General features: G+C 32.9%; 1 protein-coding gene across 1 annotated transcript; it reads left to right on the plus strand.

Annotated features, from left to right (window-relative positions):
• The first annotated feature begins 16,994 nt into the window (after nucleotides 1-16,994).
• Nucleotides 16,995-19,504, plus strand: LOC141723304 (2-alkenal reductase (NADP(+)-dependent)-like). The gene is made up of 5 exons (XM_074525101.1): nucleotides 16,995-17,301; nucleotides 17,443-17,620; nucleotides 18,031-18,197; nucleotides 18,321-18,403; nucleotides 18,957-19,504. Exons 1-5 carry the CDS (start codon nucleotides 17,074-17,076, stop codon nucleotides 19,333-19,335), a joined length of 1,035 nt encoding a protein of 344 aa, XP_074381202.1. The 5' UTR covers nucleotides 16,995-17,073; the 3' UTR covers nucleotides 19,336-19,504.
• Nucleotides 19,505-27,380: the final 7,876 nt, after the last annotated feature.

Consider the following 27,380-nt stretch of genomic DNA (forward strand, 5'->3'; position numbering starts at 1 on the left):
GAAATAAAATTCGGTTCAGTCCGGTTCTTTTAAAAAATATTTTGATCCTGACCGAATAAACCGAATTAGACAAAATTATAAATACTATAATTTTATATTATATACATTTTACATATATATTAAAATTCTAATCATAATTTTTAATTTGTCATTGTATTTATACACTCTTAGTATTATATATATCATCTTAGTTTAATTATATTTTAGATTTTATAATTTTTGGTTTAAATTTTCAATACAATTTTATTTTTGAAAAATATTCGATCTATTCGGTCCAAAATCGGACCGAACCGAATTATTTCGGTTCGGTCAAGTCCGGTCCATATTACAATTTCGATCCGGTCCGGTTCAAAAAAAAGGTAATTCGGTTTTTCGGTTTATTCGGTTCGGTCCGGTCCGAACCGAATCGACCGAATACTCGGCCCTAATGTTGTGTTCGGTTGAATTAATAAAAACGGGATGAAAGAAATGAATTCGAAATCAAAGTTCAAGCACCCTCACTTTATTTATTTATTTTTCAATTCTTCTTTCCAAACTGTTATTATTGTTCATTAATTTACTTATTTTGGACATTATTTTCTCTTCAATCAAACACAACATAAATAAAGGTGTAAGACGAAGATATAAAACCTTAGAGGAAAGTAAGATTGCGACATAATTATATTCAACAATTTCTTTTATTAAATATTTTAAAAATAAAAAATTGTAAAACAAATAACTCATTTTTTAAGATTATTAACATAAATGTCTGCTTTCAAATAAATGGTCAACTATAGCCGATCAAATACTTAATCAACAAATGCCTATCGTGTTCAGTGGGTTACTGGGTGTTAGAATTAGTGCCTACTACTTGCAAAATAAATAAACTCAGAAGTAGAGAAAGTTGTGGGGACATGATGTCACTCTCGTCCTGGTGTCCTTTCCTTCGTGGCGACTTTTCAGGTCTCCTTATTAGTATCATAATACCCTAATACTCCACCATGTTATGCGTGTCATGTATTACACCATCCACAAATATTATTTTCTTATTACTCCCTTATTAGTAATTTTGATTAAATTTATTTGTAATTTTGACTCCTAAATATATTTAAGTAATTTTATTCAAGTTTTAACCCAAACCAACCCGACCCACCCCCACTCAATTTTTAAAGGGTAGGGTTTGATTGACAATAATTTTTTTGTTAACGGATTCATTTTTTTTAAATCGAATTAATTGGGTTGGTTCGATTTATTACCTCTAACCCGGCCAATCCGACCCGCGTTCACCCCTACTAACCAATATTTGTCGCGAATATATTTTGTACGGGTCCACCGTAAAAAAATATTTGTTTTATATAATTTTTACTATTAATATAAAGACAAATATACATAAAATAAGCATTATCTTACAATTCAATTACATAAACAAAATAAAAATAATAATTTGATTTTTGAAGTCGAATTATTTATTTATCTATATTATTATATTAAATACGAAATTTTATGGTCCTTCCTTCAATCACATAATTTCCCTTTATTAAAAAAAATTACTCAATTGCACTTACTTAATTAATATCTAACCAATTATCTTTATAAGTAAAATACGTTGTCTTTTTTTATTTTCACCAACTAAAACAACTTTTTTTATCTACAAATATTTTATACAATTATTTTTAATCTATACATTTTTTAAGTAAAACATGTTCTTTTTTATTTTCCTCAAAAAAAAAAACTTTCTCTAAAAATATTATGCACAATTCTTTTTAATATATGTTCATTATCTATTTATCTTCTATACTATCTATCTATATATATTATCTATACTATTATATTAAAGACGAAAAATTAAAATTTTGATTGTTGGTCCTCTGGTTACTCCATTCTCAGCCGTCGGATTAAATTGATGAGAAATGTTAGATATGGTCTTAATAATTATTATTATTGTGGTATAAGTTTTGAATGCCAACAATGTATTAATATTATAATTTATAATATATATTAATAAAAACAATTAACTGTTATCTCTCAATTTTGGTTATTTAAAAAATTAAATAAATAGTGTTATATATCCGTTAAACTACTACAAACATAGTCTACTTATCCTAATAAACATTACAATCACAACTTATCCTATTATTAAAAAATAAATAAATAGTGTTATATATCTACTAAACTACTAATTTTTTAAACGACTAGATATAGTATACTTATCCTACTAAATTACGACCACACACGTTATCCTATTATTTTTATTATAAATTTATAATTATTCTATATTTATATAAATATTTTAAAATTATATTTTAAATATTAACGGAAACCCGTGCATCGCACGAGATTTAAACTAGTCTATCCTATATTATAATAGACGAAACATTAAAAGTTTGGTAGTCGGTCGGGCGGTACTTAATGAAAGTACTTAATTGCCCTTACTTAATTGTTCTAATTCTAATTATTGGGTCGATCAATTCTAATTCTAATTCTAATTGATATTGAAGTCAAATTTCTCTATTACTTTACCAATTTTAATTTTATTTTATATCGAACTCTATATCTCTATAATTTATATTAAATTCAACTTCTTCTACCAATTTAAGTTTTAATTCATATGGAGTTCTATATCATTCTAATTTGTTATTTCGGGCTAAATTAAATATAAACAAACTAACTATAATTCCTAAGATTTGCTTGATAGATAATGTGACTCGGGTTAAGATAAAATAATAATACTATCAATCATCCTAAAAAAAATATACTAATGAATTTGGAAAAACAAAATAATATATTTTATTTATCGAGGATTAAAAAATACATTATACAATTGATTCACACTAAAACAAAATTAAAATAAAAATACAATTCGATCAACAAAAAAACATATATACTAATTATTCAGTCTAAAACAAAATTATCTTATTGATCCGGAATTAAAAAAAATTAAAATTAAACTAAAAATAATTAATTTGATTTGGTCAGTGTATTGGGCATCGGGATAAAATAAAATAATGTAAATCACTGATCCGAGATAAATCAAATTAATATTAGACCCAATATAATTCCTATCCTATTCATGTGAAATAAAAAATCTAATTTTATTTAAGACATATTTTAAAAAAAAACACTTAAAATTTTCAATAAAACTATATCGTTAGAGTTATAGTTAATTGATTAAGTAATCATCATGCTAAAATAATAGTTTTTTTAAGTTACCAACATAATGGAGACATTATATTTTCACTCTCAATAAAATAATAATTTCATTATAATAATATTCCCATTACCATGTTATCACTTTAAATAAGTTTAAATATTCTAAAAAGTTATGAACATATATGTTTGCTTATATAATTATCATGAAATTATATCATTTAAAGATTTAAATGAACAAAATTAAGAATTGAATTCAAGTATTTTTTTAAAATTATGTAATATTAAAAAAAATCTGTACATTGCGTGCATCGCACATGTTTTAAGCTAGTATATTATAATAGACGAAACAATAAAAGTTTGGTAGTCGGTCGGTCGGTACTTGCTCAAATTACTTAATTACCCTTACTTAATTATTCTAATTCTAATTATTGGATCGATCAATTTTAATTCTAATTGATATTCAAGTCAACTTCCCCTATTCCTTTACCAATTTCAATTCTATTTTATATCGAACTCTATATCATTATAAAAATAATATTTTTGAGAAGGTTTGATAGTGAAACTGATAGCTACTTCCTAAAAAGTGAAAACAGTTTTTTTCAAAAGCATGAACGAACATACTTTTGCTAACAACAGTTTTTAGCCCAAAAACTCTTTTACAGACGGCAGCTTTTAAAATTTAACAAGCACCCATTCTGGGCAAAAACTGTTGTAACTGTCTAAACAGCAATACCAAACGGGACCTTAGTGAACTTGGTGACAAAAATTCAGACAGTCCTCGCCCTCAAACGGGGAACATTGGGAAATTTTCCTTTTTACTAAAAATATTCTATTTTTGTATTATATGATATATTTTTTTAATAAAAAAGTAATCTACTAATTTGTAATATACAAACACATTAATTTCATCTCATATTTTCAATGATATATGTAATCGTTTTAATAAAATTTTATTAAAAAAATATCGATGCGTAACACGAATAAAATGCTAATTGTCACATAATATCGGAGGTGTTCGGCTCCCCTTAATATTAAAAAGAAGTTTATAATTGTAAAAAAAAGTTTTTCTGTGAGAACGGATTTGTTTAAAAAAAAATTGAGATTCAAATGGGCACATCTTTGAAAATTTTAAAACAAATATGTCTTTGAGAACACGGTTTATTTATCATGTACCCACGACACATATTAAACACGAAATTTATGATCCTAATTGGTGTATTTTTTGTGCAAGGAACCAATTAAAATGACTTAATTTTATAAATTTCTCGCTTGTTGGGTGCTCACAGACACTTAGAAAATTCTTCTAAACAATAGGGTATTTGATCACACGATGGCTTTTAATAATTAACAGGTCAACAACAAAATTCATTTTTGCTTACCTTTTTTCTTCCTTGATTGGTACATTCAAATTCCGATAAGAATATGGAAAAAAAATTGTTGAAATAATTATTATCTTTCAATAATTATAGATTTTTTCCAAGAAGGTGAACTAAATATGTTAGTTTCCGATTGCTCAGTAAGTCATTTTTAATTCTAATTGATATTGAAGTGAAGTTTCCGCGTCAAGTAAAATGATATTTGATTATTGATATTTGTTTTATTGATTAAAAGTTATTTTATTTTCAAATACAAAGATAAAAAGAACTTCTTGGTTAGATTTGTAAATAAGCTACTACCTCCGTCCCAATTTATCTGTCTTGTTTGACTTTTTGCGGTCAAATTGACCGAATTTTGACCAAAAAGTTCACATAATATGTTATCAAAAATATTTATAAAAATTAAGTTATCAGAAAGTATGTTTAATCTACATTAAAATGTATTTTTCAGTTTTTCAGAATAATAAAAAAATAAATTTTTATTTACGGTAAAAGTTGAGTCAGTTTGACCATCAAAAGTGAAACAAGACAGATAAATTGGGACGGACGGAGAGAGTATATTTTTATTTGATTGGTGTACATTCAAATTCCGATAAGGGTATGGAAACAAAATTGTTGAAATAATTATTATCTTTCAATAATTATAGATTTTTTCCAAGAAGGTGAACTGTATACAACCTCTGGCTGTGACAGTATGTCATTTTTAATTCTAATTGATATTGAAGTGAAGTTTCCGCGTCAAGTAAAACGATATTTGATTATTGATTTTTGTTTTATTGATTAAAAATTATTTTATCTTCAAATAAAAAGATAAAAAGAACTTCTTGGTTAGATTTGTAAATAAGCTACTACCTCCGTCCCAATTTATCTGTCTTGTTTGACTTTTTGCGGTCAAATTGACCGAATTTTGACCAAAAAGTTCACATAATATGTTATCAAAAATATTTATAAAAATTAAGTTATCAGAAAGTATGTTTAATCTACATTAAAATGTATTTTTCAGTTTTTCAGAATAATAAAAAAATAAATTTTTATTTACGGTCAAAGTTGAGTCAGTTTGACCATCAACAGTGAAACAAGACATTTTAAATAGCTAAATGACGACCAAATGCAAAGAACTGACGATGTCAAAGAAAGGAAGGTCTCATCTTCTAGTCATGTTCAAAGGCTTCTAACTTGATAATAAGCTGCAGACAGATGATTCCAAAGGAGTAACTTGATAATTTCAGAAACCTCTCCTCCCCTCTGCAGACTATACAAAAGAAGTCACGTCACTTTGAAATGGTAAATGCATGCATGGGTATTATCATCATGGATTCATGGGCAGAAAAGTAGCTGGTATTTCTCATAAATAAAATTTGACTTTTTTGCTGTTAGAGTAGCTGGTTCATTCAAAATTTTTGACATTTCAATTGATTAGAGATTGGGGTGGAGCACTAGAACCTGAAACTTTAGTTTCATATTGATTAGGATAAGCAAGCGCTAATACTCGCAAATACTCTCCAAATTCTTTAAAACCTTAAATTCACAATGCAGATTTTGAATGTAGAAAGGTTTTATTATTGAATACACAAGAAAGAAAGAAGAGAAAATTTTCTAGGATTTTAATTTCAATAAAAGATTATTCATATGTTACATCATAAGATTGTTTATATAGAAATAGAAAATCCTAAAACGAAAATCACTATTGTATTTTGCAGTTTTGGCACGTTCATGCAATATCTCCCATCTTGTCCTCAATAATCACTATTGTATTTTGCAGTTTTGGCACGTTCATGCAATCCAACGGCGTGAGCATGCCATCAGATATTCTCAACAGCATGATCAAGCAGTACTTGACGCGATCATGTCTTTGTTCTTCTCCCATTAATCACACTCTTAATATGCACCGAAAATCCTATGAAATCCATGAGAATGCTATGATTTAGCCATCTATAGTATAGAGTAAATTAACAAGGTTCCCATTCCAAATATTAAAATTATTTATTCAAATACCAAAAAAATACCAAATATTAATTTGTATAAAATTCCAAAAAAAAAGGTTGGGTTTGACTTTCTATTGCACAGTGCCTCAAGAAGTTAAATTAATTTTGAAAATTATAAAAGAAAAATATTAAGAAGTAAAACAATGAAACGTAAGAAGGAAAAAAATGCAAACAATAAACACAGAATGTAAAACATGTAAACTCTTCCATCATCTCAAATCAACTCAACTCACAGGTGGTCCTCCAGCAAGAGGCCACACCACCATATCCCAGAAAATTGGGAGCAGCACCCAAAAGAAGAGCAGCCCACATGATTAATCTAAGAGGAGTTATTTAGAGTTACCCTACAATAGAGTGAGTCGAGGAAATCAATGTTGTTATGGCTCAATTATTTATTTCTTTTGAAACCTACCACCCAACTTACATTTTTTTTTCCACTAACGTTACTTTTATATTAAATTCTACATTATTTCGTTAAGTTTGACTTTTTTTCGTTAAAACAATCGAAAAAAGAAGAAAGTGCTGCCGGAATCTGAATCTGGGCAGCCCAGAAACCTGCACCGTTCCGGTGACCTTTCATTTTCCGTCCAAGCCAATTCATGGTCAAATCAGCTATGTTTTCTATAATTTTCAGTCAAAATCACTCTATACAAACTCAACAATCACTACAAAAAATCAGGGCTTTTACGACGGACAACTTACGACGGTTTTTTTTGTGTGCCTAACTTACGACGGAAAATTTATTTCGTCGTAATTATTAACGACGGAAAATAAATTATGTCGCAAGTTAATTATTTTATTATTAAAACTATCACCAATTGAATAAAAAATAAAAAACTGGAATCAGCTGCGCAGAAGAACGACGTCGGCTTTAATTTACGACGATAATTTTGATTTCCGTCATAAGTTCAATACCTTATTATTATATGGGTGAAGGACAAATTTAGCCTATTTTTACACAAAATTGACAAAAATAACCAATTTCTGAAAAGTTGGCCAACTTTGGCCGATGGGATACCCAACTGTCAATGGAGTATCAACTTTATATAAGATACCCAACTGGCAGTGGAGTATCCCATATATGAAATACCCAACTACTAGTGGAGTATCTTATACAAATTGGGATACCCAACTGACAGTAGAGTATTCGATCGGTCAAAATTGGCCACTTTTTTCAGAATAGCTATTTTTGTTAAATTTTTTCAAAATTCGGCTATTTTTGTCATTTTTTCTTATTATATTACCATTAAATTTTATTACAAAAAGAAAAATAAAAGCTACTTTGAACGATGACGTAATTTATTTATAACTTACGATGAAACGGAATTTCCGTCGTAAGTTGTCCAACTAACCGCAATAAATGCCACCTATGAGCATTTGTTAGCCGTTCAAAAGTATAATATTTTAAACAAACTTACTACGGAAATTCGATTCCATCGTAAAGTAATCTGTGCAGTGTGCAAAATGCTACTGTCTCTTTTGTAACTTCATTCTTTTAACCTTTTTTTTCCTAACAAAAATATATCTTCATATTATTCAAAATACATGATGACCTATCAACAACGATTTTAACAATCTTCAATGTAAGTATTCAATTTTAATCTCCTCTTTAATTATTAATATGCATTTAAATGTGTAATTTATTGTTATGTTTAGTTGCAGGTTCAACATATATATTTATATATATATAGTTGTTAAAATGCATATTTTAACCAGACTGTTGCCTGAAATGCCTGTAATGCCTACAACCAGGGCCACATTTCCATCGCTCAACCCTTTATTCAGAGGTTTCTAATGTAAGCATTCAAAGGAGTAAGTCAGTAATGCACAAACAAAATATGGAACAATTAGAACAAAAGCATGCATGTATGCAGGGCTGTTCACGAATTCGTGAACAAGCTCGAGCTCGGCTCGTTAAGAGCTCGTTCGGCTCGGCTCGTTAACGAGCTCGTAGCACGAGCTCGAGCTCGAAGACAATAATATAAATGAATGTCTCTGTTCGGCCATACTGCTTGTTACGGTAACAAGAATGCTATGTATTCCGAAAAAGATCTCAAAAACAAACATAAATGAATGAATAATATAATCACAGCTCAAGATTTGAAACGGTTCGAGAACTCTATCATTTCTCTGACACTAACTTTTTTCGAAACTAAGATTTTTTTTGTGAAAAATGAGATAATACAAAAGTATCTGCATCAGAGGATTACCCTTGCAGCGCCAACTGCAGCTAACTGCCACCAGCTCATTTCGATAGATTGTTTTTTTGGTTGTGAAATTTGTTAAAATGAAAACATGCATTTATAGACAGAGAAATCAAGTAGAAACGGTTATATGCCACCACAGACTTTGTATTATTATGTACAATAATGTTTTATTATTACGTACAATGGGTCCGAGTTGGTGGGCTGAAACAAAATTAGTAGTAACAGGCCCAGCTAACTAAAACAAAATAAATTTATATTATGGATACAACCTAAATAAAACAGAAAAACTATGTTCTTTTAATCAGTATGAACCTAGTGGGCTAAAACAATTATACACACGCATGCACACACATCTATTACTATTATATAAAAAAGACGAAACATTGAAAGTTTTGGTACAGTACCCGTTTTTTGGTACACGCTCAATTTATTAAATTACCCTTATTTTACTTAAAAGTCTTATTAGCCTTACTAGTCGAATCATAATAGAAAAATAAATAAAAATCGTTTTCATCAATAAAACGGTACCTTCTTTTATTTCTCTATTAAAACAACTTCTCTAAATATCATGGATAAGTTTATTTAATAAAATAGAATAATAATATTATAATCACTAATAACTAATAAATTAACTTTTTCAGCTACTTAATTATTTATTTTATTTAATTATTATTTTACTTAAATACTTTGTTAAGCTCTTTAACATTAGCAATCCATAAATTTTTAACTGCTTTACAAGAACAACTTAGCATCATCGTCCTTATTCTTTGACAACAACAACAATTTCATCTCATCGTTTAAGACAATCTGCAGCCCTAATCAATAGGGGTGAACAAACAATCGACTAAACCGCAAAACCGACCCAACCCACCCCTTATTTCGGCCGATGGAACCGAACTATCCAAAACTCAAAATTTAATTGGTTTAATTTTTTTGTTGACCCGAATATAATAGGTTGGGTCAAGGTTCAAAAAATTTAAATTCTTATTAACCCAACTCAACCCAACCTAACCCGATTTTATATTTATAGTATTATTATTTGAAATTTTAATTTATGTATTTATTATAATAAATAATATATTTGAAATAAAATTATTTTTTTACGCATAACACACCGTAAGTTATTTATTTTAAACTAAAAGAGTACACAGTACGTATAATATCCAATAATATTTATCTTCTATTAAACTATGGGGTATACTTCAATTTTGATTAAATTTATTTGTAATTTTGACTCCTAAATATATTTAAGTAATTTTATTCAAGTTTTAACCCAAACCAACCCGACCCACCCCCACTCAATTTTTAAAGGGTAGGGTTTGATTGACAATAATTTTTTTGTTAACGGATTCATTTTTTTTAAATCGAATTAATTGGGTTGGTTCGATTTATTACCTCTAACCCGGCCAATCCGACCCGCGTTCACCCCTACTAACCAATATTTGTCGCGAATATATTTTGTACGGGTCCACCGTAAAAAAATATTTGTTTTATATAATTTTTACTATTAATATAAAGACAAATATACATAAAATAAGCATTATCTTACAATTCAATTACATAAACAAAATAAAAATAATAATTTGATTTTTGAAGTCGAATTATTTATTTATCTATATTATTATATTAAATACGAAATTTTATGGTCCTTCCTTCAATCACATAATTTCCCTTTATTAAAAAAAATTACTCAATTGCACTTACTTAATTAATATCTAACCAATTATCTTTATAAGTAAAATACGTTGTCTTTTTTTATTTTCACCAACTAAAACAACTTTTTTTATCTACAAATATTTTATACAATTATTTTTAATCTATACATTTTTTAAGTAAAACATGTTCTTTTTTATTTTCCTCAAAAAAAAAAACTTTCTCTAAAAATATTATGCACAATTCTTTTTAATATATGTTCATTATCTATTTATCTTCTATACTATCTATCTATATATATTATCTATACTATTATATTAAAGACGAAAAATTAAAATTTTGATTGTTGGTCCTCTGGTTACTCCATTCTCAGCCGTCGGATTAAATTGATGAGAAATGTTAGATATGGTCTTAATAATTATTATTATTGTGGTATAAGTTTTGAATGCCAACAATGTATTAATATTATAATTTATAATATATATTAATAAAAACAATTAACTGTTATCTCTCAATTTTGGTTATTTAAAAAATTAAATAAATAGTGTTATATATCCGTTAAACTACTACAAACATAGTCTACTTATCCTAATAAACATTACAATCACAACTTATCCTATTATTAAAAAATAAATAAATAGTGTTATATATCTACTAAACTACTAATTTTTTAAACGACTAGATATAGTATACTTATCCTACTAAATTACGACCACACACGTTATCCTATTATTTTTATTATAAATTTATAATTATTCTATATTTATATAAATATTTTAAAATTATATTTTAAATATTAACGGAAACCCGTGCATCGCACGAGATTTAAACTAGTCTATCCTATATTATAATAGACGAAACATTAAAAGTTTGGTAGTCGGTCGGGCGGTACTTAATGAAAGTACTTAATTGCCCTTACTTAATTGTTCTAATTCTAATTATTGGGTCGATCAATTCTAATTCTAATTCTAATTGATATTGAAGTCAAATTTCTCTATTACTTTACCAATTTTAATTTTATTTTATATCGAACTCTATATCTCTATAATTTATATTAAATTCAACTTCTTCTACCAATTTAAGTTTTAATTCATATGGAGTTCTATATCATTCTAATTTGTTATTTCGGGCTAAATTAAATATAAACAAACTAACTATAATTCCTAAGATTTGCTTGATAGATAATGTGACTCGGGTTAAGATAAAATAATAATACTATCAATCATCCTAAAAAAAATATACTAATGAATTTGGAAAAACAAAATAATATATTTTATTTATCGAGGATTAAAAAATACATTATACAATTGATTCACACTAAAACAAAATTAAAATAAAAATACAATTCGATCAACAAAAAAACATATATACTAATTATTCAGTCTAAAACAAAATTATCTTATTGATCCGGAATTAAAAAAAATTAAAATTAAACTAAAAATAATTAATTTGATTTGGTCAGTGTATTGGGCATCGGGATAAAATAAAATAATGTAAATCACTGATCCGAGATAAATCAAATTAATATTAGACCCAATATAATTCCTATCCTATTCATGTGAAATAAAAAATCTAATTTTATTTAAGACATATTTTAAAAAAAAACACTTAAAATTTTCAATAAAACTATATCGTTAGAGTTATAGTTAATTGATTAAGTAATCATCATGCTAAAATAATAGTTTTTTTAAGTTACCAACATAATGGAGACATTATATTTTCACTCTCAATAAAATAATAATTTCATTATAATAATATTCCCATTACCATGTTATCACTTTAAATAAGTTTAAATATTCTAAAAAGTTATGAACATATATGTTTGCTTATATAATTATCATGAAATTATATCATTTAAAGATTTAAATGAACAAAATTAAGAATTGAATTCAAGTATTTTTTTAAAATTATGTAATATTAAAAAAAATCTGTACATTGCGTGCATCGCACATGTTTTAAGCTAGTATATTATAATAGACGAAACAATAAAAGTTTGGTAGTCGGTCGGTCGGTACTTGCTCAAATTACTTAATTACCCTTACTTAATTATTCTAATTCTAATTATTGGATCGATCAATTTTAATTCTAATTGATATTCAAGTCAACTTCCCCTATTCCTTTACCAATTTCAATTCTATTTTATATCGAACTCTATATCATTATAAAAATAATATTTTTGAGAAGGTTTGATAGTGAAACTGATAGCTACTTCCTAAAAAGTGAAAACAGTTTTTTTCAAAAGCATGAACGAACATACTTTTGCTAACAACAGTTTTTAGCCCAAAAACTCTTTTACAGACGGCAGCTTTTAAAATTTAACAAGCACCCATTCTGGGCAAAAACTGTTGTAACTGTCTAAACAGCAATACCAAACGGGACCTTAGTGAACTTGGTGACAAAAATTCAGACAGTCCTCGCCCTCAAACGGGGAACATTGGGAAATTTTCCTTTTTACTAAAAATATTCTATTTTTGTATTATATGATATATTTTTTTAATAAAAAAGTAATCTACTAATTTGTAATATACAAACACATTAATTTCATCTCATATTTTCAATGATATATGTAATCGTTTTAATAAAATTTTATTAAAAAAATATCGATGCGTAACACGAATAAAATGCTAATTGTCACATAATATCGGAGGTGTTCGGCTCCCCTTAATATTAAAAAGAAGTTTATAATTGTAAAAAAAAGTTTTTCTGTGAGAACGGATTTGTTTAAAAAAAAATTGAGATTCAAATGGGCACATCTTTGAAAATTTTAAAACAAATATGTCTTTGAGAACACGGTTTATTTATCATGTACCCACGACACATATTAAACACGAAATTTATGATCCTAATTGGTGTATTTTTTGTGCAAGGAACCAATTAAAATGACTTAATTTTATAAATTTCTCGCTTGTTGGGTGCTCACAGACACTTAGAAAATTCTTCTAAACAATAGGGTATTTGATCACACGATGGCTTTTAATAATTAACAGGTCAACAACAAAATTCATTTTTGCTTACCTTTTTTCTTCCTTGATTGGTACATTCAAATTCCGATAAGAATATGGAAAAAAAATTGTTGAAATAATTATTATCTTTCAATAATTATAGATTTTTTCCAAGAAGGTGAACTAAATATGTTAGTTTCCGATTGCTCAGTAAGTCATTTTTAATTCTAATTGATATTGAAGTGAAGTTTCCGCGTCAAGTAAAATGATATTTGATTATTGATATTTGTTTTATTGATTAAAAGTTATTTTATTTTCAAATACAAAGATAAAAAGAACTTCTTGGTTAGATTTGTAAATAAGCTACTACCTCCGTCCCAATTTATCTGTCTTGTTTGACTTTTTGCGGTCAAATTGACCGAATTTTGACCAAAAAGTTCACATAATATGTTATCAAAAATATTTATAAAAATTAAGTTATCAGAAAGTATGTTTAATCTACATTAAAATGTATTTTTCAGTTTTTCAGAATAATAAAAAAATAAATTTTTATTTACGGTAAAAGTTGAGTCAGTTTGACCATCAAAAGTGAAACAAGACAGATAAATTGGGACGGACGGAGAGAGTATATTTTTTCTACAAACTTATAGTACTATAATTACTCTATTAGCCATTCTTATTTTTTTAAAAATCTTCTCATAGTGCACTTTATTGTACATATTTGTTAACATTTCATCATTATTAGAGTCTTTCTGGCACTGTTTGGTCTGTATATACACACTCCAGCCTTCACTATTTCATCATTATTAGAGTCTAATATTTGTAGGGTTGATGAATGTTTATGGATTATTGAAGCGGTTTAAATAGCTAAATGACGACCAAATGCAAAGAATTGACGATGTCAAAGAACGCTAATTAAGGAAGGTCTCATCTTCTAGTCATGTTCAAAGGCTTCTAACTGCAGATTGCAGTAGTACTAAAACAATATGAAGCACAAGTTAGGAAAAAAAGAAGCAGCCAGATGATTCCAAAGAAGTAACTTGATAATTTCAGAGACCACTCCTCCCCTCTGCAGACTATACAAAAAAAGAAATGGTAAATGCATGCATGGGTATTATCATCATGGATTCATGGCAAAAAAGTAGGTATTTCTTATAAATAAAATTTGACTTTTTTGTTGTTAGAGTAGCTGGTTCATTCAAAATTTTTGACATTTCATTTGATTAGAGATTGGGGTGGAGCACTAGAACCTGAAACTTTAGTTTCATTGATTAGGATAAGCAGGCGCTAATACTCGCAAATACTCTCGAAATTCTTTAAAACCTTAAATTCATAATACAAATCTTGAATTTACAAGGGTTTTCTTGAATCCACGTGAAAGAAGAGAAAATTCTGTAGCATTTTAATTTCAATAAAAGATTATTCATATGGTACATCGTAAGATTGTTTATATAAAAATAGAAAATCCTAAAATGAATAAAAATAAATCATAACTAAAAATAAATAATAATTAAAAGTAGCGTCGTCATGCAAATTTTAGCAGATTTGAGCATGAGTATGCAATATCTCCCATCTTGTCCTCAATAATCACTATTGTATTTTGCAGTTTTGGCACGTTCATGCAATCCAACGGCGTGAGCATGCCATCAGATATTCTCAACAGCATGATCAAGCAGTACTTGACGCGATCATGCCTTTGTTCTTCTCGCATTAATCACACTCTTAATATGCACCGAAAATCCTCCTCCATCAAAATGGATGAATGATATGAAATCTATGAGAATGCTATGATTTAGCCATCTATAGTATAGAGTAAATTAACAAGGTTCCCATTCCAAATATTAAAATTATTTATTCAAATACCAAAAAAATACCAAATATTAATTTGTATAAAATTCCAAAAAAAAAGGTTGGGTTTGACTTTCTATTGCACAATGCCTCAAAAAGTTAAATTAATTTTGAAAATTATAAAAGAAAAATATTAAAAAGTAAAACATTGAAACATAAGAAGGAAAAAAGATGCAAACTATAAACACAAAGTAAAACATGTAAACTCTTCCATCATCTCAAATGAACTCAACTCACAGGTGGCCCTCCAGCAAGAGGCCACACCACCATATCCAAGAAAATTGGGAGCAGCACCAAAAAGAAGAGCAGCCCACATGTTTAATCTAAGAGGAGTTATTTAGAGTTACCCTACAATAGAGTGAGTCGAGGAAATCAATGTTGTTATGGCTCAATTATTTATTTCTTTAAAAATTTACTATTCAACTTACATTTTTATTTTTTTGTCACTAACTTTAATTTTGTATTGAATTCTATCCGATTTCGTTAAGTTTGACTTCTTTCCGTTAAATCAATCGAAAAAAGAAGAAAGTGGTGCCGGAATCTGGACAGCCCACAAACTTGCACCGTTCCGGTGACCTTTCATTTTCGGCCAAGCCAATTCATGATCAAATCGGTTCTGTTTTCTATAATTTTCGGTACAAATCACTCTACAAACTCAACAATTCATATCTAGTAACAACAATCATAACCAAATTGATTCTCAATGATTCCGTCGAATTCTATTAAAAAATCTCGACGAATTTAAAATCCGGTAATAGCAAAATTGATTTAAAACTCAATTAAACTTAATACATATGAACTAATACACTCCTACAAGACTATTACACCAACTTATACTAACAAATAATCACATAATCAGTCAAAAAAATGGAGAACACAAGTGCATCTATTTTTCCGGGGAACACAAAATTATAACCCAAAAATCATGAAATAATTACATGTGAACTCAAAATTGAACGATCTATACATTCTTAACTTCAAAATTAGTGAACGATTAACCAAAATGAAACCCTAAAATTAACGTTTTTAGGCAAAATTAACGGAATGGTCTAAAATGAAAAAGAAATGTAACGTTTTTAGGTAAAATAAAAATGTAAATTGGGTGAAGGTAAATTATAAGTAAAATTTGTTCTAAGAAGGACAAATCTAGCTAGCTAGATATTTTGTAAATAAAATTTTATATTTTTATTATTAAAAAATAAGAGCAATTTACTTGAGGAATGTCTATAAAGTTGAATTAAATCAAAAACTAATACGAGCAATTTACTTGAGGAATTAGGTCTCTATCCTAGCAACCAACTCGGATTTTAGTGTAAACAAAAAATGTCAAATGGCCTGGTATATATATTTGTTGGTGGGCTTAGAGAAACGTTAAACTCTTTTTTTTTATTATACATTAAAATAAGAGCAATTAACAAATTTATTACTTTTTTGAAATTTATTTGTGTTTTTATTATCTTTTAAAAATAAATAACTGAATTCTACTTATTTCATTTCAGTTTGCTTTGAATGTACTTGCAACACCCTATTACTATTGAATAAAATTTGATAATAAATTTATCAATTTTTTTTATGATTAGGCAATATTATTGGCAACTTTGGTGACATGGAAGGAGATGTTCTGATTGTGGTTTGGTAGAATGGCTCTAGAACATGCAAAAGTAGTCACTCCTCACGTCATCACAGCTTAACAACAAAAATAGTGTCTGCAGATAGTGAAGTCACTTTACTATACGTTAAGGAACCGATCACTCTAAAATATCAGGTGTGAGCCATCTACCAGCCTGAGATACCATGTTGAATAATCTCATCTAATGGCCCTTTGCAGGATCTTATATTCTAACACTATATATATCGAAGCTATTCTGAATCCATCAACCAAATATAAACAACAAAAACCCAGTATAATTTCGATCAGTATCATTGTTCAGAAATGGGTGAAATGGTGCAGAACAAGCAGATTTTACTGAAGGAATACATAAGCACAGGTTACCCTAAAGAGAGTGATATGGTTACTCAAGTTTCGAAAATGAGCTTGAATGTGCCTCATGGTTCTCATGGGATTGTTGTTAAGAATCTTTATTTGTCTATTGATCCGTTTATACGCTATCGTATGAGCAAATCTGATCGTGGCTATATTGACTCCTACACTCCTGGTCAGGTAGTCTTAGTATATACATTGTTAGAGCAAGTTCAATGGTGGTGCTAAAAGCGATGTTATATCTGTATTACATAGTGTATAATTGGAGTATTTGAATGTATGTTTTGAAATGTAGTAACCTTTGTTTGGTAATATTTGCAGCCTATTGAGGTATATGGGGTGGCAAAAGTGCTGGATTCAGGGACGCCGAAGTTCAAGAAAGATGACTTGGTTTGGGGATTTACTGGAATGGAAGAGTATAGCTTCATTACAGATGCAGACAGTTTGTTTAAGATAGAGCACACTGATGTGCCTCTTTCCTACTACACAGGGTTATTAGGTATATATGTCATTTACTTATTGTGTTATGCAACATTGATTTCAAATGGTTGTGTTCATGGTGCAGGCTTTTGTTTGCTCCTTTTTCCATAATAATCGCGTTTCTATTTGTTTAATGATGATTACGTTGAATGGTATAAGATCATATTCGGGTCTTCGTCTACCACCTTAAGGTTTTAGTACGACTGGTTACTTAACATGGTTAGGTTTTAGTTAGTACGACTGGTTACTTAACAGATTACTAGTGTATCATATTGTTCACCAAATTACATGCAGATGGGACCTCTGGAAACTCAATCAGAGTTGCATTAGACTTTGAAGCTATTTCTAATTAAACTTATAGAGCCCATGAATGTTAATAAGTTGTATTAAGCTAGATCCTGTAAAGACTTCGTATTGTCATTTTTGTAGGTATGCCAGGAATGACTGCTTACGCTGGTTTCTACGAGGTGGCTGCCCCAAAGAAAGGAGAATTTGTTTTTGTGTCATCAGCATTTGGAGCAATTGGTCAACTTGTTGGACAGTTTGCAAAGCTTTTGGGGTGCTATGTTGTTGGCAGTGCAGGAAGCAAAGAAAAGGTTGCAGCCTATGTTCTGTCCTTACATTTGAAGCAATCTTATTGAACATATTATGGTGCCTCTAACTTAAGCTCTGTGTGCTAAGATGTCGTGTTTTCTGCATTTTGTTTCTCTCTTCGTAAGGTTGACCTTTTGAAGAATAAATTTGGATTCGATGAAGCTTTTAACTACAAGGAAGAGGAAGACCTAACTGCAGCATTGAAAAGGTCCATATTTTTTCTTCAACTTCTTTCATTAGGATGGTCATCTTAACAATATAATTTAAACATGATAATCTTCCCTCGCCATTGGATTCATGTTAAAGTTGTTAGAATAATATAAGATCCTGGAAATGGCCATTTTCTAAAGGCAAATTTATGCCCCAGAGATGGGCGTCCATGATCCACTCTTCGACCCATAAATGGGCTTCCCGTTATCCACTCTTCGACCCATAAATAGGCTTTCGAGTGAGGGGGAGTGTTAGAATAATATAAGATCCTGGAAATGGCGGTCATTCTCTAACACATTGAGGTTTGAGGATTTAGATATATTGAATGTCTTGCTTCAGCTTTAAATTGCTTGAGCTCTGATGTCATGTTGAATAACCAGCTCATCTATAATCTTAAGGTGTTAGAGGAAGTCTCAACTGAATCTTTATATGAAATTCTAATAAAAGCATTGAGAAACTCAACTTTAATACTAGTTTATAACCTGTATCTTTCTCGAGTTGCTAAAACTAAGATACTAATTCCCATTGTTTTATTGTTGCTCTTCTGATAGGTACTTCCCTGACGGCATTGACGTTTGCTTCGAGAATGTTGGAGGAAAGATGCTCGATGCAGTGCTTGTTAACATGAGACCCCATGGACGCATTGCTGCGTGTGGGATGATCTCTCAGTACAACCTTGAAAAGCCTGAAGGCATACACAACTTACTGGACGTTATTACAAAGCGACTCCGCTTTGAAGGGTTTGTCGTATTTGATTACTACCATCTTTATCCCAAGTTTCTGGAGTTGGTTCTGCCATATATTAAGGAGGGGAAGATAAAATACATGGAAGACACAGCTGAAGGCCTGGAGAGTGCTCCTGCAGCTGTGCTTGGGCTTTTCTCTGGTCGTAACGTCGGTAAGCAAGTGGTGGTCGTTGCTCGTGAATGACAGACAAGGTCACTAGGAAGATGGTTACTGTGAAGTTTGATTTGTTCTGGAGTGTGTGTGCAATGTCACAAGACATGAATAAAGTAAAAGGATCATAGTACAGTTTCTTGTAATATCTTTACATATATAATTGCTTAAGGCAAGGCAAAATAAATCAATTGTTAAGTAACCAACCGAGCTCTGATACTATGTTAAGTAACCAGTTTGTCTAAAACCCTAAGGTTGTAGAGAAAGACTCGAACATGATCTTATACTCTTTAACAAACTATGTTAAGTAACCCGTCCGTCTAAAACCCTAAGGTTGTAGAGAAAGACCTGAATATGATCTTATACTCTTTAACATAAATATACCTTGTTTATTCCAAAATAACAAAAGTGTCATGGTTATGTTTTGATACAAAGAGTTTATTACTAATATTTTCTGTTGTCTGGTACTAGGAAACCAAAGAAACTAGATTTAATGAATGTAAATCATGTAAAATCGTGTTGTTGCAGGAAATCGAACACGAGCTTGTTATCAATTTTATAACTTACGCACTCGATGATTGGTGTCATTTTTAGTTATGTTTTCGCAGATTGTCCAGTAGATTTAACAAATTATAAAAGAAAATAACCCCAGAATGAGTTATTGCTTCATTGTTCTCTTGTGCTCAAATATTTAGTCACCCTGTCTCACGAACTTCATCTTAACAACATACGTATGAAAAGGAGTTCATTGAGGATGAGTTCTGTAGGATGCTTGCGAAAATCTCGAGTTAAGACAACTCTACTGATTAAACTTGGAAGTATTGAACAATGGTTAGAAGGAGTGTCCAGGGAGGTGTCTGTTGCTGACTAGGGAAAATGGACTGCAGGGATGGTAGATACGCTACAAGAAAAACGGACATTTCAGACCAAATATGGTGGTCAGAAATGTGCGTTTTTATGTAGTGATAGCATCCAAGAGACGTGACGGAGAAGTAAGATAGTTTAACTCTGACAACTCCCTAACTCTGACAAAAAAAAAACTCAACTGTTTAACATTTTCAAATCACCACCGTTAGTTCAGTGTTTAATCTAATGAGTGTGCTAAAAAGAGAGGCAGACATGATGATTCCAAAGCAGTCAATTTCAGAAACCACTCCTCGTACGCATACAGAGACTATGGTCACATCTCACGTTTGAAATGGTAGATGCATGCATGGGTCTAAATCTAATTACGGGAAAATCACCAGCTGGAAGAAAGTAAATACTTGAAAAAGTTGGAAGAAAGTAATCTATATCAATACACAAAGGTATTAGGATAGGAGAAAGACTCTTAATACAGAGGAGGGTGGAAGTAACAGAACCGAGTTGAGCTGAGTTTTGATCAAACCGAACTGAACCCTTAACGAACCAAGCTGAGCCGAGTTTTGATCGAACCGAGTCGAGCCCTTAACGAACTGAGTCGAATCGAGCATTTAACGAGCCGAACTCGAGCTTACTCACGAACAGCTCGGTTCGCGAAGAGCTACGTGGAAGAGCTTGTAGTTATTTGTTCGCGAATAGTCTCTGCAAATTTTACTCTACATATATATACATCAACACAAGTTTCTAAAAATGATCAGTTTATACACTATCCTATGACCAAATGAGAAGGTGGCTAATACATCGAAGTGATTAGATGTGGTAATACATTCTTATTCGCTATACATCCAAGTGATTAGAGTTTCGTGTTAATTAAAAGTGTCAAGTTTTATCATCCTTCTGATCAAAAGAGAAAAATGTAATAAATCTCATTAAAAACATATATCTTTGTATCTAATTTTAATTATACTAACTTATAACCCGTGTCAAGCATGGACAATCTTAGTCTTATTTCATATTTTTATGTATTAATTGTTCTTTTGTTCTATAATATTTTTAAATAATTTTTTTAATTTTTTACATACATTACTTTTTTTGTCAGGTACATACAGTACTTTTATATATGTTGGACGGTAGAAAACCTATGTATTTTTTAATTAGGTATATGTAGTCAATTATGAAAATATATATTTATTTTAGTATTGTTAACTTTGTTATCAAGTAATTTGGTATCTTCGAATTCACGTCATCGAAATCAAGTTAACTTTGTTTGATAATTCCGGTGAGCGGGCGGCTCCGTCCGACGCCGTTCCTGGACCTTCTGGGTATAAGTGAGGTGTAGCTGCTGGTTGGGCACCTGCAAAACAACACCGGAAGGGGGGTTTGGCTCCCACGGCGCCTCCGGTGTAAGAATAAGAACAGGGTTTTGGAGGAGAAGATGTATGTATGTAATGGAAAGGTTATTGTGTGTGTATGGATATATGAGAGAGAGTGAGTGTGCAAGAGTGTATATTTTTATAACCCCTAAACCCTTCAGCCTTGGGGATATATATAGCCCAAAGGTAGGGTTTAGGGGTAGTTACCTCTAAATATGGGTCGTTGGATCTTGGGAGCGGAGGACGCTTGGCTTGGATGGATTGCTTACACGTGTCCAGGGGAGGACCACCTCCAGAGTGTCCTAACGGCCTTCTGACACGCGCCGTGCTTGTCTGGTGTGTTGGTTGTTGATAGCTGTCATAGTCACGTGCCCACGTACCCTTCCTTGGCGGGTTGTGGGATGTGCATGCGTTTGCTGGGTCCCCCCTCATGGTGGTCTTAGCCCTGATCCGGATCGGGGTATGCAGGTGGATCCGGATCCGGGTAATAGGATAGACCCGGGCCTGGGCTCCTATGCTTGATTGGCCTGGGAGAGGGGGTCTTAGTAGGTTAGTTGAGCATGTATTCCTTTAGTCCAGGTTGACGCCTATCCGGGTCTCTTATACCCTATCATTTGCCCTCTACTCCCTTATGCAGATTTTCTGGATGAGGGAGTAGAGTAGGATTGCATATTTGCCTTAGGAGAAAAATTTCTGCTACTGGTTGCCCCCCAATCCGGATCTGGTGTAGTAGATGCCAATCCGGATTAGGGTAGATTAGATTTAGAAAATTTTCTGCTTCTGGTTGCCCCCCAATCTAGATCTGGTGTAGTAGATGCCAATCCGGATTAAGGTAGAATAGTTGCTTCAGAAAATTTTCTGCTCCTGGTTGCCCCCCAATCCGGATCTGGTGTAGTAGATGCCAATCCGGATTAGGGTAGAATAGTTGCTTCAGAAAATTTTCTGCTCCTGGTTGCCCCCCAATCCGGATCTGGTGTAGTAGATGCCAATCCGGATTAAGGTAGAATAGTTGCTTCGGAAAATTTCTGCTCCTGGTTGCCCCCCAATCCGGATCTGGTGTAGTAGATGCCAATCCGGATTAGGGTAGAATAGTTGCTTCAGAAAATTTTCTGCTCCTGGTTGCCCCCAATCCGGATCTGGTGTAGTAGATGCCAATCCGGATTAAGGTAGAGTAGGTGCTTCAAAAATGTATCTGGTTGACAATGATTCGGATTAGGGATATTGACCAGGGTCTTGGGCTATGGAATTCGAAAGGTTTGGGATTTTCAAACGGTTTTGCTCATTTTCCCCCCTTCGATTTTGAATTTCAGGCAGTTACCTCCTAAAAGTTCGGCCCATAATGATTATGGGGTTTTAAATGTGCTTTGATGTATATATACATACATGTGTATATATACATGTCTTTTATTTTTATTTTTTGTAACCGTTTTTTCTTCCAATCCGGTTCTGCCACGTGACAGGGGGTTTTCTCTCTCTCCGTCTCTCTATAAAAGACTCCACATCCCCCTTCTTTTCTTTTTTATTCTACCAAAAGAAGCCGAAAAGTCATTTATTTTTCTTCCTTTTCTCTCTCGCTTTTCTGCAAAACGCGGTGCCTGTGGTTGATTGTTGTCGTTGTGTCTCCGGCCTCTATTTCGATCTTCCATTAATTTGTAAGACCTTCATTTTCTGCTTCGTTTTATTCCTCGGTTTTTGTCTTCGATTTTGTTCTTACTTTTTGTTCTTCGATTTTTTATGCTTCGACTTGATAGTAGATACCCCTTTTTTTTTCTTATTTTAGTAGTGGTTGTGTTTGATTTTGTTTGATTCTGGTGTTTAAAAGTGTTTAGATCTGTGCTTTTCTGGCGTTTTTGGTTTGTTTTTGGTTTGGTTTGATGTCGATTTGTTGATTTTTATGGGCTGTTTTTCGTGTTCTTGGAAGGAAATAGTTGTGTGTATATGCAAAAGTTCAATATCCTGGTTTTTAATTCTCAATCTTGTTGTTTGTGGGTTTGGGTTATCGATTTTGATCCGGGTTGAAGGTATAGGATCCGGATCTGGGGGAGGTGTTTGGGTAGAATTATATGACTTGGTTTTTTAAGCTGTTTTTGGTTGCTTTGGATCCGGATCGGGGTGCTTGCCACCGGGATCCGGGTCTATAATTTTTGATATTTTTTGGCTTGTAGTTATCATGATCCGGATCGTTGATATTTTTCCGGGTTGGACTTGCATTAGTGGTCCGGATCATTAGGTTATGGTAAAACTAACATAACGTACCTGATCCGGACCGATTAGCAAGACAAATAAAAACTGTAGGGCCCAGGCTGACTGACCTTCATTTTAATAGGTATATGGTCCGGACCAAGGAGCGAGCTAGGAAAGTTTATAACTGCTACCCCAACTTTTCTGAAGAAGAGAGCGACCCAGATTCATCTGGTAGAGAACAGATCTGGGGCGAGATGGTGAGGAAAGGGTCCGGATCTGTGGGAACAATCACGAGCTTCCGGTTCAAGAGGCTTCCATAGAATTCGATCATCTTTACACCAGAGGGCCACTGGTCCGATATCAAGTACCATTTTGTCAGAAAGCCACCCGGGTTCGAAGATAGCGTTTATTACGCCCGGATTAGATACGAGAGGCACGAGGATGGCCACCCGGGTGTGTACGACCAAGGTGCTTTGCAGGCAGCTTTTGCTGCGTTTGGGATCAGCCGGGATCATTACCAGCTGAAGGATTTCTATGCTGAAGCCGATCCGGATGACATGGACAAGGCAATCCGGGCTTCCTTTCAGTTAACTCCTGATATCGCTTGGAGGTGGCCCGAGCCCCATGAGAGGATTTTCCATCGCCCTTCGGACGGTTTCGTTCCGGTCTGGCTGGAGCACCTAAGATCCGGGTGGAGTCCTCGCTGCCACATATTTATCAAGCATTTGTGCAAGTACGTATACAGGATATCCCCAATGCAAATAACTTCAAACGGAATTAAGTCTATGACCTGGTTCATAGCTTGCTGCAACAAGGCCGGACTCTTGCCCACCTTCAAGTTGTTCCACCAGATTTTTTATCTCTCTAGATCGAGCCAGAAACCGTTTTATGAGCTCAAGTTCCGGGTAGCAGAGTGCGGCTTTGGTCCGGGTAGGTCCAAACCGGTTATGCACCAGACCTCGTTGAAATACTGGAACGGGGAGATTTTGATGTTGAAGGGCTTCGACCTGGAGTTTCTCCCATATTTTACAACCGGGGAAGTTAAGACAAAGTTCAACCCGGAGATCTTAGAGGGGGAGGCTGTAGATCAGATTAGGAAATTTTGTGGTAGTCTCGGGTTCCAGCCGACCCGGGATACCTTTATGAACCATAAACTGCTATTCCAACTCGGATGTAAGTTTTTCTTAAAAATGTTTTGTTCGTGATCCGGGTCTCCATCCCTGCTTGGCGATCCGGATTACGGTTCCTTTTTCTTTTAACTTTAATTATTATTGTGCAGTCTTTGTTTGGTCTTTGATCTGGGTCCTTTGTTTTTCAGATGATACGGACCAACGTTCATTCTGCTTTCGTATTTGTAGCTTTTTTGAATACAGTGTCTTCCCATGGTCCGGTCACGGTAAATTTAGCTTTGTTATCCCTTGACCCAGGTTTACTGTAGTATTTTTTTCCGAATTTGGTAGTCTTTGCATGTATATTAATTCTGTGCTGATAGTTTTCTTTTCCAATCTTTCAGGTTTTCCGCATTACAACCCTGCATCCAGAGCGATAATATCTTCTTCGGCTTATGCAGCAGCTTTCAACTCCTTGGGATTGGCATATAAGACAACCAAAGGGCCCCCTGGTACTGGATCCGGATCTGCGGATGCCGAGGGTGGTGCCGAGTCTTCTGCCCCCCGGAACGTGCCCAGTCCGGGCGACGTTGCTTTGAACGAGGACCCGGATGTCCAGGAGATCTCTGAGGACCCTCCTTCGAAGAAAAGGAAGTCCGCCCCGGGAAAGCGTCCCCGCGGAAAAGCTGTCGTTGTTGACCGGGTCGTTTGTGATTCGGAAGGGAAGGGCCCGGTCGGGGGTCTCATCAGGATAGGGACAAAGAGCCTGGTTGACCTAACCGGGTTCATGTCTAGTATTCCTTCCCAAGATGACTATGAGGAGGTGGAGGGATACAGCATGGCTGCAGCTCTAAAAAGGGTCACCGGGCAATGGGGACAGGTATCCAAAATTTCCATGCCTTTGGTTCCGGATTGCGTCCCCCATTCTTTTTTTGTACTTAGTCGATTTCTGTCTTTTTTCAGCTCGAGAGTGCCATATCTATATGCTCAGATGTTGCCTACACGGAGATCCGAGAAGCCAACAACCGGACCAATACCGAGAAGATACGGGCTGATACTCTACAGGGAGAGCTGGGGGAAGCCCGGGAGGGATTTCGTGTGGTGGAGTCCGGGTTGAATGATAAGCTAAAGGATTCAGAGGACCGGGCTGAGGGACTTTCCAAGGAGGTATAGAGGCTCAAGGCTGAACTTGCCGCCAAGGAAAACTTGAACAGGGAGGCTATAATTGTCGAATTCAAGGCCAGCGATGTTTATGATTTTGAGGTCGCCCAGGCCGGGGTTCCTGAAGTCCGCAGATCCTGGGTGGTTGTTGAGCGTCATATCAAGACTGACCCCTTGGCATCTTGGGAGAGCTTCATCCAGGAGTTCCTTGCTGCGAAGGCTGCAGTAGAGCAGGGTCAGGGGGAACCGGAACCCTACGACGACCCCACCCCCAGCTTCCTTTAGATCCGGATCAGTCTTTACAAGTTTCTCGGGCCCAGCCCTGTATTTTTACTTTTACTAGGATTTGTGATTTTCGTACTTGAACTTGGGTCGTTTATAATATTTGAATTTGTTCCGGGTTGGTCGCAATCCGGATTATGCTTTTAATTTTACTCTCGTTTCCTTGACCCTCTCTTAAATTGTAAAAAATATTTGTTTTTCTTCCATCTGTAGTTTTTTTTGTTATCATGAGCTGCCCGGATCCTTGCGCAAATGCGCCTGATCCGGATTTGGTTTATATCCGGGTTGTTCCGGGTATGAAGCCGTATCCGGATTTGAATGCTTGTAATTTTTTATTTTGCTTTTGAGATTGCTTTCAATCCGGGTATGATACCCACCCGGGTTGATGTTTGCTTGTTGGTTTTACGTACCAAGAAAATATAAGTACGTGGTGGTTATTTCAACCCGAGTTGGTGTTTGCTTTTTTGCTTTATGTCCTTAGAGAATGATCCAAGTGCATAATGGTTGATTTAACCCGGATTCGAATGCTTATCTGGGTTGCTTTTTGCTTGTGAATTTTGCTCTCAATCCGGTTTGATACCCACCCGGGTTGATGTTTGCTTGTTTTCTTTATGTACTTGGAAAATATTAGTACATAATGGTTGTTTTGACCCGGATTCGAATGCTTATCCGGGTTGCTTTTTGTTTACACATTTGCTTTCAATCCGGGTATGATACCGTGACCGGATTGATGTTTGCTCTATTTACTTAGAAATTTTCTAAGCAAATAGTGGTTGCTTTTGTTTTTTGCTTTGAATTAGGATATTAGTCTATATCCGGATTGTTTTTGCTTTGTTTACCAGTAATTTAAAAGTAATAACTTTCTAAGAAAGGGAAATTCTTTTCATTGAATTGAAAATTTTCTTCGTAAAAAATATAGTATCATAGAGTGGTTGCTTGCAATAGGCTACAAGTTTTGGTTGCTTTTGGTTGCTTCTTCTACTGATAAAATTTTCTGAGCCTGAGTCCATGCCATGTATTTGGTATTTCAGATTCATCCATGTTCATGAGCTTGTATGTTCCTGGCCTTAGAACTTCCTTGACTTTATATGGGCCTTCCCACCTTGGC

This window comes from Apium graveolens, chromosome 5 (genome assembly GCF_009905375.1).
Source record: "Apium graveolens cultivar Ventura chromosome 5, ASM990537v1, whole genome shotgun sequence".
Classification (NCBI taxonomy): domain Eukaryota; kingdom Viridiplantae; phylum Streptophyta; class Magnoliopsida; order Apiales; family Apiaceae; genus Apium; species Apium graveolens.

Coding starts and splice junctions, on each gene's coding strand:
- LOC141723304 (XM_074525101.1), top strand. CDS start 17,074: ATGGGTGAAATGGTGCAGAACAAGCAGATTTTACTGAAGGAATACATA. Junction 17,302..17,442: donor ACTCCTACACTCCTGGTCAG/GTAGTCTTAGTA, acceptor TAATATTTGCAG/CCTATTGAGGTATATGGGGT. Junction 17,621..18,030: donor CTACTACACAGGGTTATTAG/GTATATATGTCA, acceptor TCATTTTTGTAG/GTATGCCAGGAATGACTGCT.